At 36.0% G+C, this 17324-nt stretch overlaps 1 protein-coding gene across 2 annotated transcripts in view; it reads left to right on the top strand.

Moving 5' to 3' along the window:
• zc3h7ba (zinc finger CCCH-type containing 7Ba) overlaps positions 1-17324 on the top strand; it is a 28503-nt gene that overhangs the window by 8364 nt on the left and 2815 nt on the right. For both annotated transcript variants that reach the window (XM_084386891.1, XM_084386890.1), the window contains exons 10-20: positions 67-313; positions 2020-2078; positions 2170-2272; positions 7083-7244; positions 7612-7817; positions 9777-9877; positions 11259-11440; positions 12367-12422; positions 13124-13362; positions 13501-13606; positions 15175-15283. In XM_084386891.1, coding sequence (XP_084243017.1) covers positions 67-313; positions 2020-2078; positions 2170-2272; positions 7083-7244; positions 7612-7817; positions 9777-9877; positions 11259-11440; positions 12367-12422; positions 13124-13362; positions 13501-13606; positions 15175-15283 — 1570 coding nt within the window. The remainder of the gene's footprint in view (positions 1-66; positions 314-2019; positions 2079-2169; positions 2273-7082; positions 7245-7611; positions 7818-9776; positions 9878-11258; positions 11441-12366; positions 12423-13123; positions 13363-13500; positions 13607-15174; positions 15284-17324) is intronic.

Genomic DNA, 17324 nt, shown 5'->3' with positions numbered 1-17324 from the left:
AATGAAACCGTGTGTTTGTGATACAACTTATAGTTACCAGTTGAATCTTTCCTGTTTGGCACTCAGAGTGGAGTCGTTCCCACCGGCCTGGTGTGTTTCTCGTCTCCGTCTCCTCGTCTTCCTCCCGCGTTCTTCTCCTCCGTCGGGAGTCAGTTGAACTCTCTGGACTCTTTCACTAAACCTGAGATGAACTCCTGCTCCACCCTGGACGCATTAGACTCCATCTGTCCAGCCACAGACGCTGTTTCCCTGCAGCGCCCTCTGGTGGTGGGAGGAGACGTGCTCGACTCGCTGTCTGAATTCAGTCTGCCAGGTCCAAGATTACTGTATTACCTACTAGATATTTTATTTGGTAACACTTCATTTTGATGTCCCCTTTTCAGCACTCTGTTGACTAAAGGGGCTTTTGCACCGGATAGTTATAGGATCTAGCCACCAGGATGGTTCCCCGAGAACTAATGGTTCCCATAGGAACGTTTTCCTGGTTGCATTCGCACGTTTGTTGTTCTGACCTTTATTTTGACAGCGCTGAAAACGCCAGTGCTCGCATTCTCCGTGTTCATTAGTTTACAATCTGTCTTACAGTCCTGTCTGATACGTTATTAGATAGAACTGTTATACGTAGAAAGGAGACAGTAATGAAAAGTTATTAGCGTATGCCGTGTGGTTGATGTCCAGTGTTGCTGAGCAGAAATACATAATCATGTTTTACTCTGTCTCCTCAAAGTTGCGTTGGATTTTCTCCTCAGCGTAAAGGTTAAGAGGTCCATCTATCACTGTTTTTCATGTTTGTAGAGTTAGTCTCTGGAGTGAATATAGAGGCTATAATCTGTGTGTTTACACAGCCTTTTTAAAAATGGCGGGTGCTGGTGTTTCGTGTGCGTTCGGTCAATCAGCAAACACTAACGCAACGGATAGTTCCTATAGTGCTGGTTTAGAGCGACTCTGAAGTAGGAGTAAAGTAGTTCCTCCAAAAGGAGTTCCTAGAACTAAAATCTTTCCTAGATCCTGCGAACACGACAAAATCCGGGAACTTCCACCAACAGTTCTAGGAACTATGAAAAGGTTCCTCCGGTGCGAAAGCCCCTTAAAAGTAACTGTGCAACTACTCTAGTTTAAGTATTAGTAGACTGTCTGCTTAATATCTGCTAACTCTTTGTTTCATGGTTTATATTTAAAGTTTATATTTATAGTTAGCTAACTGCTAATCTTGGAATCTATTTTAGGGTTTGCGTTCTCGAGCACCAAACACTGTTGTGCGAATGAGCGGCCGGAGTGCATTCAGGGTTTTCTGTTCGAACGGTGTCGTGTTAGCCGCCCCTAAGTTAATAACTAATGATATTTGCAACGGAAGTGAATCAATCAATCAAAACTAACTTAAGCTGGACAATAACTTTATTCTAGAGCTGCTGTAAAGCCAAAACAATCTCTGTTACTTTAATTTCCTATTATCTCTGTAAAGCTGCTTTGAAACAATCTACACTGTTAAAAGCGCTATATAAATGAAGGTGACTTGACTTGACAATTGTGATGGTCCTCCAACAGACATTCTACTGACTATAATAATAATAATAATTCATTACATTTATATATATTTTACATAATTATTACATAATTATATATACATATTATATATATATAAGTAACTTTACAACTAATACTACTAATACTCTAATGAGAGTTAGTACACATGAAGGTGCAACGTTACTTATAGTCAACAGAATGTGTTAAAGGGACCATCGAAATAAAGTGAAACCAGAAACTAGCAGTGTTGAGAGATTAAAATAATTTACTAAAGTTAATGCAAATAAATAAAAAATAATACAATTTTGAGATTCCCAATGTTTCAAGATCTTAATGTTTTTCTTAACCAATGAATTTGCATTTGTGATCGTTATATTCTTCAGCATTATCTACTTGAAAAGAAATCTTGAACTCGAGAGACTTCCTCTTTTATATCCAGATTTTCAGAGACTGGGAACAAATAAATGAATTCTGCTGTGTTTATTTCTCTGTCAGGTGGGAAAGTCTGTCGTAGTTTTCTGCCGTCGGTCAAACTGACGAACTCTTCTCATATGGTGAGCGTGACGCCTGATGATGATGATATGAACGAATTAGAGCATCTCTGTTTAACCTGAGAGAGAATTCGTGTGTGTGTGTGTGTTATAGAGGAACGGTCACATGACCTCCACACTTTCCTGTCTATCCAAGAACCCACTGGAGCAAACACATGAATTTGCTCAAGCCTGCAGCAGCTGCTTCACTTCTACAGGTGATCCATATCTATCTATCTATCTGTCTATCTGTCCATCTATCTATCCATCTATCTATCTATCTATCTATCTATCTATCTATCTATCTATCTGTCTATCCATCTATCCATCTATCCATCTATCCATCTATCTATCTATCTATCTATCTATCTATCTATCTATCTATCTATCCATCCATCTATCTGTTTCTCAGCTATCTATCTATCTATCTATCTATCTATCTCTTTCATCTATCTATCTATCTATCTCTTTCATCTATCCATCTATCTCTCTTTCATCTATCCATCTATCTCTCTTTCATCTATCTGTTTATCATCTATCTATCCATCTATCCATCTATCTATCTATCTATCCATCTATCTCTCTTTCATCTATCATCTATCTGTTTCTCATCTATCTATCCATCCATCTATCCATCTATCTATCTATCTATCTATCTATCTATCCATCTATCTCTCTTTCATCCATCCATCTATCTATCTGTCTATCTATCTATCTATCATCTATCCATCTATCTGTTTCTCATCTATCCATCTATCTATCTATCTATCTATCTATCTATCTATCTATCTATCTATCTATCCATCTATCTCTCTTTCATCTATCCATCTATCTGTTTCTCATCCATCTATCTATCCATCTATCTATCTATCTATCTATCTATCTATCTATCTATCTATCTATCTATCTCTCTTTAATCTATCCATCTATTTGTTTCTTATCTATCTATCTATCTATCTATCCATCCATCTATCTCTCTTTCATCTATCCATCTATCTGTTTCTTATCTATCTATCTATCCATCCATCTATCTCTCTTTCATCTATCCATCTATCTGTTTCTTATCTATCTATCTATCTATCTATCTATCTATCTATCTATCTATCTCTCTATCCATCTATCTCTCTTTCATCTATCCATCTATCTGTTTCTTATCTATCTATCTATCTATCTATCTATCTATCTATCTCTCTATCCATCTATCTCTCTTTCATCTATCCATCTATCTGTTTCTCATCCATCTATCTATCCATCTATCTATCTATCTATCTATCCATCTATCCATCTATCTCTCTTTCATCTATCCATCTATCTGTTTCTTATCTATCTATCTATCTATCTATCTATCTATCTATCTATCTATCTATCCATCCATCTATCTCTCTTTCATCTATCCATCTATCTGTTTCTTATCTATCTATCTATCTATCTATCTATCTATCTATCTATCTATCTATCTCTCTTTCATCTATCCATCTATCCATCTATCTGTTTCTCATCTATCTATCTATCTATCTATCTATCTATCTATCTATCCATCTTTCATCTATCCATCTATCTGTTTCTCATCTATCTATCTATCTATCTATCTATCTATCTATCCATCTATCTCTCTTTCATCTATCCATCTATCTGTTTTTTATCTATCTATCTATCTATCTATCTATCTATCTATCCATCTATCTCTCTTTCATCTATCCATCTATCTATCTATCTATCTATCTATCTATCTATCTATCTATCTCTCTTTCATCTATCCATCTATCTATCTATCTATCATCTATCCATCTATCTCTCTTTCATCTATCCATCTATCTGTTTCTCATCTATCTATCTATCTATCTATCTATCTATCTATCTATCTATCTATCTATCTATCTATCTATCTCTCTTTCATCTATCCATCTATCTATCCATCTATCTATCCATCTATCTATCCATCTATCTCTTTCATCTATCTATCTATCTATCTATCTATCTATCTATCTATCTATCTATCTATCTATCTATCTATCTATCTATCTATCTTTCATCTCCATCTATCTGTTTCTCATCTATCTATCTGTCTATCTATCTATCTATCTATCTATCTATCTATCTATCTATCTATCTATCTATCTATCTATCTATCTATCTATCTATCTATCCATCTATCTCTCTTTCATCTCCATCTATCTGTTTCTCATCTATCTATCTATCTATCTATCTATCTATCTATCTATCTATCTATCTATCTATCTATCTATCTATCTATCTATCTATCTATCTATCTATCCATCTATCTCTCTTTCATCTCCATCTATCTGTTTCTCATCTATCTATCTATCTATCTATCTATCTATCTATCTATCTATCTATCTATCTATCTATCTATCTATCTATCTATCTATCTATCTATCTATCTATCTATCTTTCATCTCCATCTATCTGTTTCTCATCTATCTATCTATCTATCTATCTATCTATCTATCTATCTATCTATCTATCTATCTATCTATCTATCCATCTATCTCTCTTTCATCTCCATCTATCTGTTTCTCATCTATCTATCTATCTATCTATCTATCTATCTATCTATCTATCTATCTATCTATCTATCTATCTATCTATCTATCTATCTATCTCTCTTTCATCTATCTATCCATCTATCTATCCATCTATCTCTTTCATCTATCTATCTATCTATCTATCTATCTATCTTTCATCTATCCATCTATCTGTTTCTCATCTATCTATCTATCTGTCTGTCTATCTATCTATCTATCTATCTATCTATCTATCTATCTATCTATCTCTCTTTCATCTCCATCTATCTGTTTCTCATCTATCTATCTATCTATCTATCTATCTATCTATCTATCTATCTATCTATCTATCTATCTTTCATCTATCCATCTATCTGTTTCTCATCTATCTATCTATCTATCTATCTATCTATCTATCTATCTATCTATCTATCTATCTATCTATCTATCTATCTATCTATCTATCTATCTATCTATCTCTCTTTCATCTCCATCTATCTGTTTCTCATCTATCTATCTATCTATCTATCTATCTATCTATCTATCTATCTATCTATCTATCTATCTATCTATCTATCTATCTATCTATCTTTCATCTCCATCTATCTGTTTCTCATCTATCTATCTGTCTATCTGTCTATCTATCTATCTATCTATCTATCTATCTATCTATCTATCCATCTATCTCTCTTTCATCTCCATCTATCTGTTTCTCATCTATCTATCTATCTATCTATCTATCTATCTATCTATCTATCTATCTATCTATCTATCTATCTATCTATCCATCTATCTCTCTTTCATCTCCATCTATCTGTTTCTCATCTATCTATCTATCTATCTATCTATCTATCTATCTATCTATCTATCTATCTATCTATCTATCTTTCATCTCTATCTATCTATCTATCTATCTATCTATCTCTCTTTCATCTATCTATCCATCTATCTATCCATCTATCTCTTTCATCTATCTATCTATCTATCTATCTATCTATCTATCTATCTATCTATCTATCTATCTATCTATCTATCTATCTATCTTTCATCTATCCATCTATCTGTTTCTCATCTATCTATCTATCTATCTATCTATCTATCTATCTATCTATCTATCTATCTATCTCTCTTTCATCTATCTATCCATCTATCTATCCATCTATCTCTTTCATCTATCTATCTATCTATCTATCTATCTATCTATCTTTCATCTATCCATCTATCTGTTTCTCATCTATCTATCTATCTGTCTGTCTATCTATCTATCTATCTATCTATCTATCTATCTATCTATCTATCTATCTATCTATCTATCTATCTATCTATCTATCTCTCTTTCATCTCCATCTATCTGTTTCTCATCTATCTATCTATCTATCTATCTATCTATCTATCTATCTATCTATCTATCTTTCATCTCCATCTATCTGTTTCTCATCTATCTATCTGTCTATCTGTCTATCTATCTATCTATCTATCTATCTATCTATCTATCTATCTATCTATCTATCTATCTATCTATCTATCTATCTTTCATCTCCATCTATCTGTTTCTCATCTATCTATCTGTCTATCTGTCTATCTATCTATCTATCTATCTATCTATCTATCTATCTATCTATCCATCTATCTCTTTCATCTCCATCTATCTGTTTCTCATCTATCTATCTATCTATCTATCTATCTATCTATCTATCTATCTATCTATCTATCTATCTATCTATCTATCTATCTATCTATCTATCTCTCTTTCATCTCCATCTATCTGTTTCTCATCTATCTATCTATCTATCTATCTATCTATCTATCTATCTATCTATCTATCTATCTATCTATCTATCTATCTATCTATCTATCTATCTATCTATCTCTCTTTCATCTCCATCTATCTGTTTCTCATCTATCTATCTATCTATCTATCTATCTATCTATCTATCTATCTATCTATCTATCTATCTATCTATCTATCTATCTATCTATCTATCTATCTATCTATCTATCTTTCATCTCCATCTATCTGTTTCTCATCTATCTATCTGTCTATCTATCTATCTATCTATCTATCTATCTATCTATCTATCTATCTATCTATCTATCTATCTATCTATCTTTCATCTCCATCTATCTGTTTCTCATCTATCTATCTGTCTATCTATCTATCTATCTATCTATCTATCTATCTATCTATCTATCTATCCATCTATCTCTCTTTCATCTCCATCTATCTGTTTCTCATCTATCTATCTATCTATCTATCTATCTATCTATCTATCTATCTATCTATCTATCTATCTATCTATCTATCTATCTATCTATCTATCTATCTATCTATTTCTCATCTGTCCATCCATCTCATCTGATTTCTCTCAACATGGAGACAGGAGAGCTGTCAGATATTCTGTTAATTTAAAAGTAATGCTACTTTACTTGTTGCTTGAAAGTAATCTGATTACGTAACTCGTGTTCTCTGGCTTTAACTCATGAGTTTGTGTGTCTCTCTCAGGTCCAGGTGTGCTGGATTTTGAGTTCAGGTCTGAAGTGAACCACAGCTGTCAGAAGGATCTTCTGCTGTGCCGGCGAAGGGGCGGAGCTAACTCACCCTGGAGGCGGATCCGGCCCCGCCCAACTCGCAACAACTTCCAGGCCGCCTTTGTGCTCTGCAGAGGTGCGTCACATGTTCAGTGATTTAATTAACGAGTACTGGCGATGTGACGTGAGGATATTTTCCCATCGGTTAATGCTGCTGATTTGTGCTGCGACTCTCTCGTTCAGCTCACGATTTATTAAGCAGACAACGTTCAGTTTTTAATTGTAGTGACTGTTCTCTAACTGAGCTAAATTATTTTATTTGAAAAAATTAAAAAATAATCAAAATCGACAGTAGGCGGCAGTGCTGCGGTGGGCAAGTGATGTAACTTCAGTTGCTTCTGAACACCGTCACTATCGTAGCAAGCCTAACTAGTACCTTAATTAATGTGATTAAATCCTCCCTATGTGTGTGTGTGTGTGTGTGTGTGTGTGTGTGTGTGTAGAGGTGTTGGAGAGTCAGGTGTGTAAGTACGGTGAGGGCTGTACGTTTGCATATTGTCAAGAAGAGATTGACGTGTGGACGCAGGAGAGGCGGGGTTTACTGGTCCGAGAGCTGCTCTTCAATCCACTTGGAACCAATGAGAGACAAACACTCAGCGTCATCACACTCCTGAACACACACACGGGCATGTTCACGTTCCTCTGTGAGGTAACAACACACACACACACACACACACACACACACAATTTGTGGTGAAAATTAACGATTCGATACCAGTCTTGAGATTTTTACTGATGAATTTATCCCTCAGTTGGAAGAGTCTTATAATGTGGTGTTACTGATATAAAGTGAGTGCTTTACACGAAAAGGATTAAAAAATAAATAAATCATTAAATAATCATGAGAGATACATAAGAAATTAAAATAACAATAAAAGCTAAAATTTTATTTTAAATGTGTTAAAAATAAGATTTATTTAGCTATAGTTTTTGTCCTTTAAATTTAGTCAAAAAGTTCTTGTCATATTCATTAATATTAGTCAGTTTTAGGGCTGTCACGATGTTAGATTTTTCACACCACGGTTATTGTGACCAAAAGAATTCACGATATCGATATATCGCGATATCTATAGAATCTATACTCAATCTATGGCAAATTTTTGTGAAGGAAGACAAGCATGTGAAGTTTATCTGGTTTCAAACTGAAGCCAAACACTGCTGAAGGTTTCCTGAAGAACTGAAAAGCTCTTAAACCTGTTGTTGCACTGGTGCCAATAAAGTCATGCAGATAGCAGATTTGAATAAAAAAATCAAGTGCAAATACAAATACAAAAATAAGATGAGTAAAGAAAACGGGGTTCTTAATTTTAATAATCACCCTTTATTAAATATATGAACACAGAAACCCCCTGTTAACAGTTAATGTCACGTTTCCCATTCCATGATGACGGCATCGCGTCTATGACAACTCCAGGTATTGCACACCGGACACGCACTTTCTCAGTTTATGGCCAGCAATATCATTATGTTTAAGGACATTATGGAATTGAGATAATGTCTGTACTATGTTATGATTATACTGTACAATTAAATACAATAGTTGCTGAGTCTGTGATCTGAACACTTTTTTCTGCGCTCTGTGTCGCGGCAGGATTTTGAACAAGGTCCTGAGCCGTTGCTGGGCGCCGCGGACAGACGCCGAATAGAACCGCGCTGTGCTTCTCGTCCGGTGTGTGTACACTCATACAGAATGTGTTCGAATTTTAAAGACGTGGCGCTGCGCTTCTCGTCGGATGTGCGACCACCTCAAAGGTGCTGTTTTCTTTGAAGCCGAAGAACTCTGTTGTTAATACTGGCGAGCTCAGCTTACTTTTTTCGGGTGTGGACAGAGTGTTTCACTCTAGCTGCGCGGGCGCGGACGAGCGCTGCGTCTAGAAAACGCCAATATCGCCAATACCGGTATATTGTATTGCTCTAAATTAACACGATGTCGATATTTCATGCTTTGAATATCACGATTATCGTCAATACCGGTATATTGCGACACCCCTAGTCAGTTTTAAACTAACAAAAAATAAAATTGCATCTAATTTTCAAATTTTAGTCAATGAAAACATTTGTTTGACGAGAGTGCAAAATAAAAATATTCAAAACCTTTAGGCTATATATTAATTAAATCGTCATTTAAATGTGTGTCAACACAAACATATTGTTTTGTTAAAACTTAATCTGTTGAAATAAGATATAATAACATTATTGACCATGATTGGATTATTACAAACGTTCTTGTTCTTCTTCCAAAAAAAATTGTTTGTTCATTATTAATATTTTGCTGTTTTGCTTGTCATATTTTGTCAACATCATGTTTTAACTAATGCATTTAAGTATTGTGATTTTCATATAATCATTGACAAAATCAGAAAAAACATTGTTAATGACCACTTTAATGAAATTAACACTGAGCCTTATGTAGGACAAAACAGCTTTTTCTAGAGCACTTACACTTCATATCATGTAAGTGACATCATTTTACGTAGATAAATATTTATTTAGGTAAAACTAACTACTGAAATAGGAAATAATGACCTGCTGTGGATGTTGAGTCGTGTGTTTCTAATGGCTAACGCTTCTCTGTGTGCCTCTCTGTTGTGATGCTGTCCTTCATCAGGCCTGTTTTGACTGTAAACCCAGAGTGATCAGCAGACGCTGGAAGGAGAATCCAGCTGTGTGTGCCAATCTACAAACACAACATCAGTTCGACAAGAAGAAGTACGTGAGAACAACATCCACCCATCCATCCATCCATCTAGTGTTGTCAAAAAGTACAGACTTCTGTACCAAGTCAGTACTGAAATATTAAAATGTGACGATACCAGCATTTCCCTCTAGCATTATGAGCGCTGTTGAACAGATTCTTAAACACCTCTGATTGGCCACTGTGTTCACGCGCTCAACATATATGTCTCTGATTGGCTACAATGATCAACAATGACATCTTTGACACTCTTCACCAAGCGCTTGCATAGACACACACAGGAGCTCTTAACCCTTTAGAACCTGAAGCTAAAATAGGGGTTTTTCACATATTTAGCTTTTTTGAGTGTACAATTCTAAAACAATGTGCAAGGTGTCATCTTTTTCAGAAAAAGATTAGCTTTCAACAAATTACAGTTATTGACCATTATTGTGTGTGGTGAGTTTGTAAATAGAATTTTAAAAAAAAAAAGAAAAAGAAAAAAAAAGAGAATAAATTTACTGATTTTTTATTTAGAAAAAAAACAATGTATGAACTATAATACATATATACAAGTCTTTTTTTGTGACATTGGGTTGCACAGTTTTCATTTAGGACACAATGAAATACAAATGCATTTTTCACATTTTTCATACAAATGCACACACTACATGCTTAGATACATGAAAGAGTAATGGCCATCCGCTTCTCAAGTTTCATTAAAAATCATCCCAATCCCCTCTTCTGCTGTCTACCACTTCTTTCGCCATGTATTTGCTTGTTTCTTTTATTATTTTATGCAATCCAAAACACTCTAACCTGCCGCGTTTCGTATCTCTCTGTTCAAATCCTTCCTTCCCGCGCTGCCAAAAATCTGCTGTCATTTGCTGACGGAAAGCATGAAATTACCGTAATAAGCCGTATATTGCCGAAAAGCGCATGTTGTCTACTGTCAGGGGCAATTTGAATGGTTTTGATAGTGTAAACGGTTGAATAATTACGGTAAAATGAATACAGCTTGCTGGTGTGTGTCGGCGACGACACAGCCGGTTCTAAAGGGTTAAAAGCAGTGGATGTGTTAGGGATCTGCTGATAGACTGGTATCGTCACATTTTGTTAAATTTAAGTACCGAAGTCGGTACTTTTGACAACACTACATCCATCCATCCATCCATCCATCCATCCATCTATCCGTCCTTCAATCTATATCCATCCATCCATCTACCTATCTATCTATCCATCTATCATCTATCTATCTATATCTCATTCTGTCCATCCATCAATCCATTGGTTCATTATTGTTCCATCCATCCATCAATTGTTTTTTATCATTATATCTAACTGTCTCATCCATCCATCCGTGTGTATATATTATAGATAAAGCATCTCTGAGTGTGATGTGTCTCTGTCTGTCAGGTGTTTGGTTCACGTGGTGAAGAGCAGCACTGTGAGTTACAGTAAGATCCGAGCGCTGAGTCCTCACTGTCAGTTTGATGTGTGTCGCCATGAGCTCAGTCTGGGCTGTAAGAGGGAGGACGGCTGCTGCTTCGCTCACTCGCTCATCGAACTGCAGATCTGGATCCTGCAGAGAGACTCGGGTACACACACACTCACTGGAGATCTCATATACACACACACACACACACACACACACACACACACACACACACACACACACACACACACACACACACACACACACACACACAACACACACTCGCATTAGAGACTCTGGTACACAAACACATACTGGAGAGCACACACACACACACACAACAGAAATAAGAGACTCTGTTACACACACACATACTGGAGATCTCACACACACACACACACACACACAGACACACAATACATTTACACACCTGTTATTGACATGCGACAGAAAAAATAACATGGCACAAAAAAGTAACAAAAATGCACAAACGTGACATTTGCAGTGGGACAAAAAAACATTATTTTAGTCAAGTATCTGTATATACTCACTTGTTTTATTGTTTTATGTTTTAGTGACTTTTCAGCATTATTATAATTGTCATACAAAAACTGAATTATTTTACTGTTACAATGAAACATAAATACTAAATAGACCAACAATTTAAAATTGAAAATAATTTTAGAGCAAATAGAGCCAAGGTTTAAATATACAAATTACCAATCTAAAATATCATAAACATGATTTGCATTTATTCATTCATCAGTTTTCAACACAGTGTGTTGTGATGTTTGATTTTGTTCTTTTCTTTGAGAGTTTAAAAACGAGTTTTTGCACAATAATGATTGACAGGAATTTTTTTTTATTGCTATGAATTCAAAATTGGTTTACAAGAGAATGGTAATATCTTAAAAAAATACAGACAAATTAATACTTTATCAAAATAAATAGTACTATGACAATAATACTTATAATAATGACAATTAAGACATCAGTTATGTATGTAATAATAGAAAAGAAAAGATTTTTATGTTTGAGGTGCTGCATTACATCAGATAAACTCACCACACTTCATCTCTCTGTGTTTAGGAATCAGCCATGAAGAGATCGTGCAGGAGTCCAAGAAACACTGGAACAAACAGCGTGTGAGTCTCTTCTCAGTTATTACATAATGTTAATATAATCTCAATGTATTTATTCAATAATTATCATTATTTACTCAGCTTGGTGCTGTTCTAAAGTTATATGACTTGTATGAGGAAATGTTCTTCTCATGCTTGTCAAAACATGTTTATTAGATTTTAATTTAGATTAGTAATTTGTGCTTTTAAAATGTTGCTCTATTTTATTTTTGGTCTTTTAATATTGATGTTTCATTGTAACAACTAAATAATTCAGTGTTTTAATGACAATTTTTATTAAGAACCTGTAATGATGCTTAAAGGCCAATAAAACATACCGTTATTTAATAACTGTGAGGAAAAACATTTTCTAAAGTTTCTCCATTTGTGCTCCGCAAAAAAATACATCCTTAATCATACAACTTTAGAAGAGCACCAGGGCAAGTAAATAAGGATAAATTGTCATTTATGAAATGTATAAAATGTTCTTCCAACTCTTGAAATGAAAAAATGAAATGTGATTTATTATTTAGCCGTTGCTCCTATACACTGTGAGTCTCATTGGATTTTTTGGATTTTAGGTGAATTATCCTTGAAATGCTTAGTGTTAGAGGTTTGATCCCTGTGAACACTAGTGCTAGTGATGACTTAGTAAACAGCACTAATTAGTACTTAGATTGTGTCATAACGCATGTTGTGATCAACTCTTTCTGTCTCTTCATCAGCCTGTGATTGTGGCTTCACGATCACCAAACAAAATCACTGCTGCCAAATCAAAAAGTCCAATCAGAGCAGAGCAAACGAATGGGAAGGTGCAGGGAACAGGAAGTGGTGACGCAGCTGAGGTCAAAGGTCACGAGCTGGAGCTGATGCTGAAGTTCGTGTGTGGTCAGTGCTGGAGAGACGGGCTGGTCAGCGAACCGGACCGAGCGCTGAAGTACTGCACCGCTAAAGCCCGACACAGGTGCAGACGGACACACACACACACACACACACACACACACACACACACACACACACACACACACACACACACAGACGCCACACCTAAACACACACACACCACCCGTCTCACTCTCTTCCTCTTTCTGTCTCTCTTCAGCTGGACCAAAGACAGGAGGGTTTTACTGGTCAAGTCTCACGAGAGGAAGAAGTGGGTCTCAGTGCGACCTGTGCCCTATGCCAAGACCTTTCCTCAGCAATATGACGTGAGTGAAAACAACTCCTTTACTCTGTTTGATGCACAGATGAGGTGAGGTTAGTTGACCTGCTGAACTCTGTACTGTTCTCTATATGATATACTTGTACTAGGGCTGACCCCTAATAGTCGACTTACCGTTAGACGACTTGAAGAGGCTTAGTCGACCAACATTTTATTAGTTGAAAAAAAAAAAAACCCTTGAAAAAGTGGCGAAATCACGTAGACTGTAACAGACAGATCGTTAACGCCATTAAATCCAAACATTCGCCTATCATTTATCGACCTCAAATATATCACTTGAAACTTGTATGTAACTGCACTTTACATGTCTGCTCGCTCTAATGTTAACCTAGACGAATGTGTGCTGTTATTCGGCGTGTGTGGAGAGCGCGCAGATAAGAGTATTGCAAACTGTAAAGGGTCTACTTTTATTTTTATAAAGTTACAACAACAAAACGTTGTGCTTTAGTGAAGTAATGGCGCTTTCAGTCGATTCGGTCTGGAACTTGAGCGCATCACATAGGCTAAATTAATCGAAACTCAGTGTATACTTGCCTCACAGACATGAGAAATATATCTAGGCTATAGAAAGCTTGAATTTTTTTACATTTGAATGAACAGATTCCAATGGATAATAAATATTCTCCGATTACGAATCTGCATGAAACGTGCATATATGCGCGTCCACTACTGCGGATATGACGAGTCAGCATCGTTGACTTCATCTCTGCAGCCCAAAACACAGAAAACATTACCAATAAATTATTACGATGTTTAGTCAGTCTCATTCTGTTTTTTTCACGACACATTCATAATCATTATGTTTGCCGGTGCGCTGTGGCAAGCTTTATGTTTAAATTTGTGCACTGATTAGGCTGTATGTATTTTATATAGGCAATTAAAGGTGCATTATTATGATCTATGGCTTGTTAATATGAATGCGTGATTTGTTGACTAATGGCTTAAGGGGGTCATTGGATGCAAAATTCACTTTTATATTGTGTTTGCATATAATTGTGTCTTTGCAGTGTGTGGACACAACCACCATACAATGAAAAAAATCCATTCACTCCTTTTTTTTAATCCTCAAAAAGTCTAAACACTCTCAATAATCAAGCCGTTTGGATTTTCTGAGCAATATGATGCCATATTGCTCATGCTCTGCCCACGACCACTGAGGGACTGTCCCGTATTAGCATATTTACTCCCATTTCTGCCCTCAGCCATTCGACACCCCCCACGGAAGAGAGCTGTTTTTGAGGAGTTAAAAAGGGTGTTGTTTTACACAACCTTTGAGGAATTTTAGTTAAAGTATGTTACAAACTCAAAATCATACCAACTTGTGAAAAATGGGCGTCCGATGACCCCTTTAAATGAACAACTACTAGTCGACTAGAAAAATCTTTAGTCGAGGGCAGCCCTAACCTGTACTGTTATAAACTCATAGTATGGAGGACCTTATTATTACTCAAGGAAAACTAGTGAAATACCAAGTCTAACAGTCAATCTATTATATCTAATAAGGCTGCTGAAACTGTGAGCTCTTGGCGTCTAACACTGAATGTTTCCCCACAGATCTGCATCCATGTGCTGAAGCAGCGTAAATGTCATTACATCGGGAACTGCTCTTTCGCTCACAGTCAGGAGGAGAAGGAGCTGTGGACGTACATGAAGAACAACGGCTGTGAGCATCAAACCAAACACGCAGTCAACACTGATGTGTATTCATGCACTGAAGCTCAAGTCACACACTATCCGTCCTGTGTAGTGTGATAGATGAGGATTAGTGTTAGGGCTGATTGATTTAGGGGGGAAAACAAATTGCAGTTTTTCTGATAAAAATTGTTCAGAATGAGGAGATCTAACATGTACGAATGATGGATGTATGTGCGAAATATAATATACAATCATTTAAACACACTTAAAACATGATAGTTCCTCAAGTTTTGCACAGACCTCTGGGATATAGTCAAACAGACCCACAACTTTTCATTTTGATATTCCTCTTTAACCATTTTTAATAGCTGATAAAAGTTGATTGGTGTCAGTCATGTTTTTAAACATAATGCGAATGTCTTTATAGACCATGATGGCACCTTGGACACTGCAAGCCAATTTTTGTCAGTCAGTCGGACCATCCACCATTTAAAAAAATTTTTCGTTTATAGTTTCAAGCAGTGGACAAGCAACACAATTTTTATGCCTGTGTCCTCATATTAAGGCCATACATAAGTACACCAAATTTGGTTAAATTATCTCATTCCATTCAAGAGTTATTTAAGCAAGTAGGCATTCATTATCCCCAATCTGTCCGTTTTGGCATGCTGGTGTGGTGATGAATCGATTATTATATATTTTTTATTTTTTATAATCATTGATATTTTGACTCCAGAGAATCTTTGCACTGGTTAAAAAAAAAACCTAGGACTAGTTATCAAAAATAAGTTTTACAAAAAATCTAACATGGCGGAAATATTACTGGTCTTGAGCCAAAAATTCAACTGATACAAGACACTTGAGTCTGCAACAAACTGTCCTGACTTTAGTGTACTTTTCTGTCACCAGTGCAGTATGTACTTCACATACTTTGTACATGTGTGTGAATTTGGTTTCAGTTGACGCCACAGTCTACACGTAAACACTTTTCACACATGCATGCAGTGTTTACTGGTAAATTACCGGTAAGAGATCATGTGTGATCAGGACCTTTTCAAAAATACCGGTTATGGTTCTGGCAATTTACCAGTAAGGGAAGTTGTAACATTACCAGTAAATTACTGGTAAGAGATCACGTGTGAACACAGAATGAAGATTACTGGAATGATCACGTACGAGGTCAGAATGGGCTGACGTAAGAAGTCATAATCATAAAGTTCTTATGGAGATGATGTGATTACTCAGCGCTGTTTACAGTAAGCTTTATTGTGTTTCTATGTAAATATGCGCTAGATGATCGTCTTTGACCGTTGCACCACGTCTCGCAGCTTTTTCAGCCTTCTTTTCCATTCATCAGCGCTGCGGCTCTGCAGTTGGATACTATTATGTACGTCTCGTGTTTTTAAGAGCAAAAACATGTCCTGTTTGACCATCCCCTTATGTCTGTCTCTCAAACCTCAAAAAAATGTGTCAAATTGAGCAGATAATGAAACTAAAGCACTTCTCTTCATGCGGGCGGATGAATACAACCGTACGGTGCTTAAAGGTCACTTCCGATTACTGACATCACAGAATTTACTGGTATTTTGGAGCTGATGTGTGAATGGTCTGTTACCGGTAAGCAGCCAGAACGGCGTTGCTTGTGTGAACAGCGTATATGTGTGTTCACTAGAGGAGGAACGATAATCTCATGTCACGATTCGATACATATCACGATACTGAACTCACGATACGACATTATTGCAGTACTCCAAGACATGATAAAAGGTTGTAAAAATGTTGATTAAAATGCTAAATTTGGTGTTACATTGTGAGTGTAAATAGGGATGCTCATATTGACCGTTTAACCGTTAACCGAAAGTAAAATTTTTGACCGATTAATACTATCAGTTAAACGGTTTAAAAGTGAAAACGTTTTTATTTTATTTTGAGTTTGCTGCATGGTTTAAAAAAATACTATATAGCCTATATTTATTAACTCACGGGGCGCGTCGACACGCACAACCACGTGTGCCTGCAGACATATTCTCTTGACTGGTGGAGAGCAAAGGCGCTTCCCAAAGCTGGCC

Source organism: Rutilus rutilus, assembly GCF_951802725.1.
Source record: "Rutilus rutilus genome assembly, chromosome: 1".
NCBI classification, from domain to species: Eukaryota; Metazoa; Chordata; class Actinopteri; order Cypriniformes; family Leuciscidae; genus Rutilus; species Rutilus rutilus.
The sequence above is the reverse complement of the archived record's forward strand: the minus strand, read 5'-3'. Positions and strand labels throughout refer to the sequence as shown.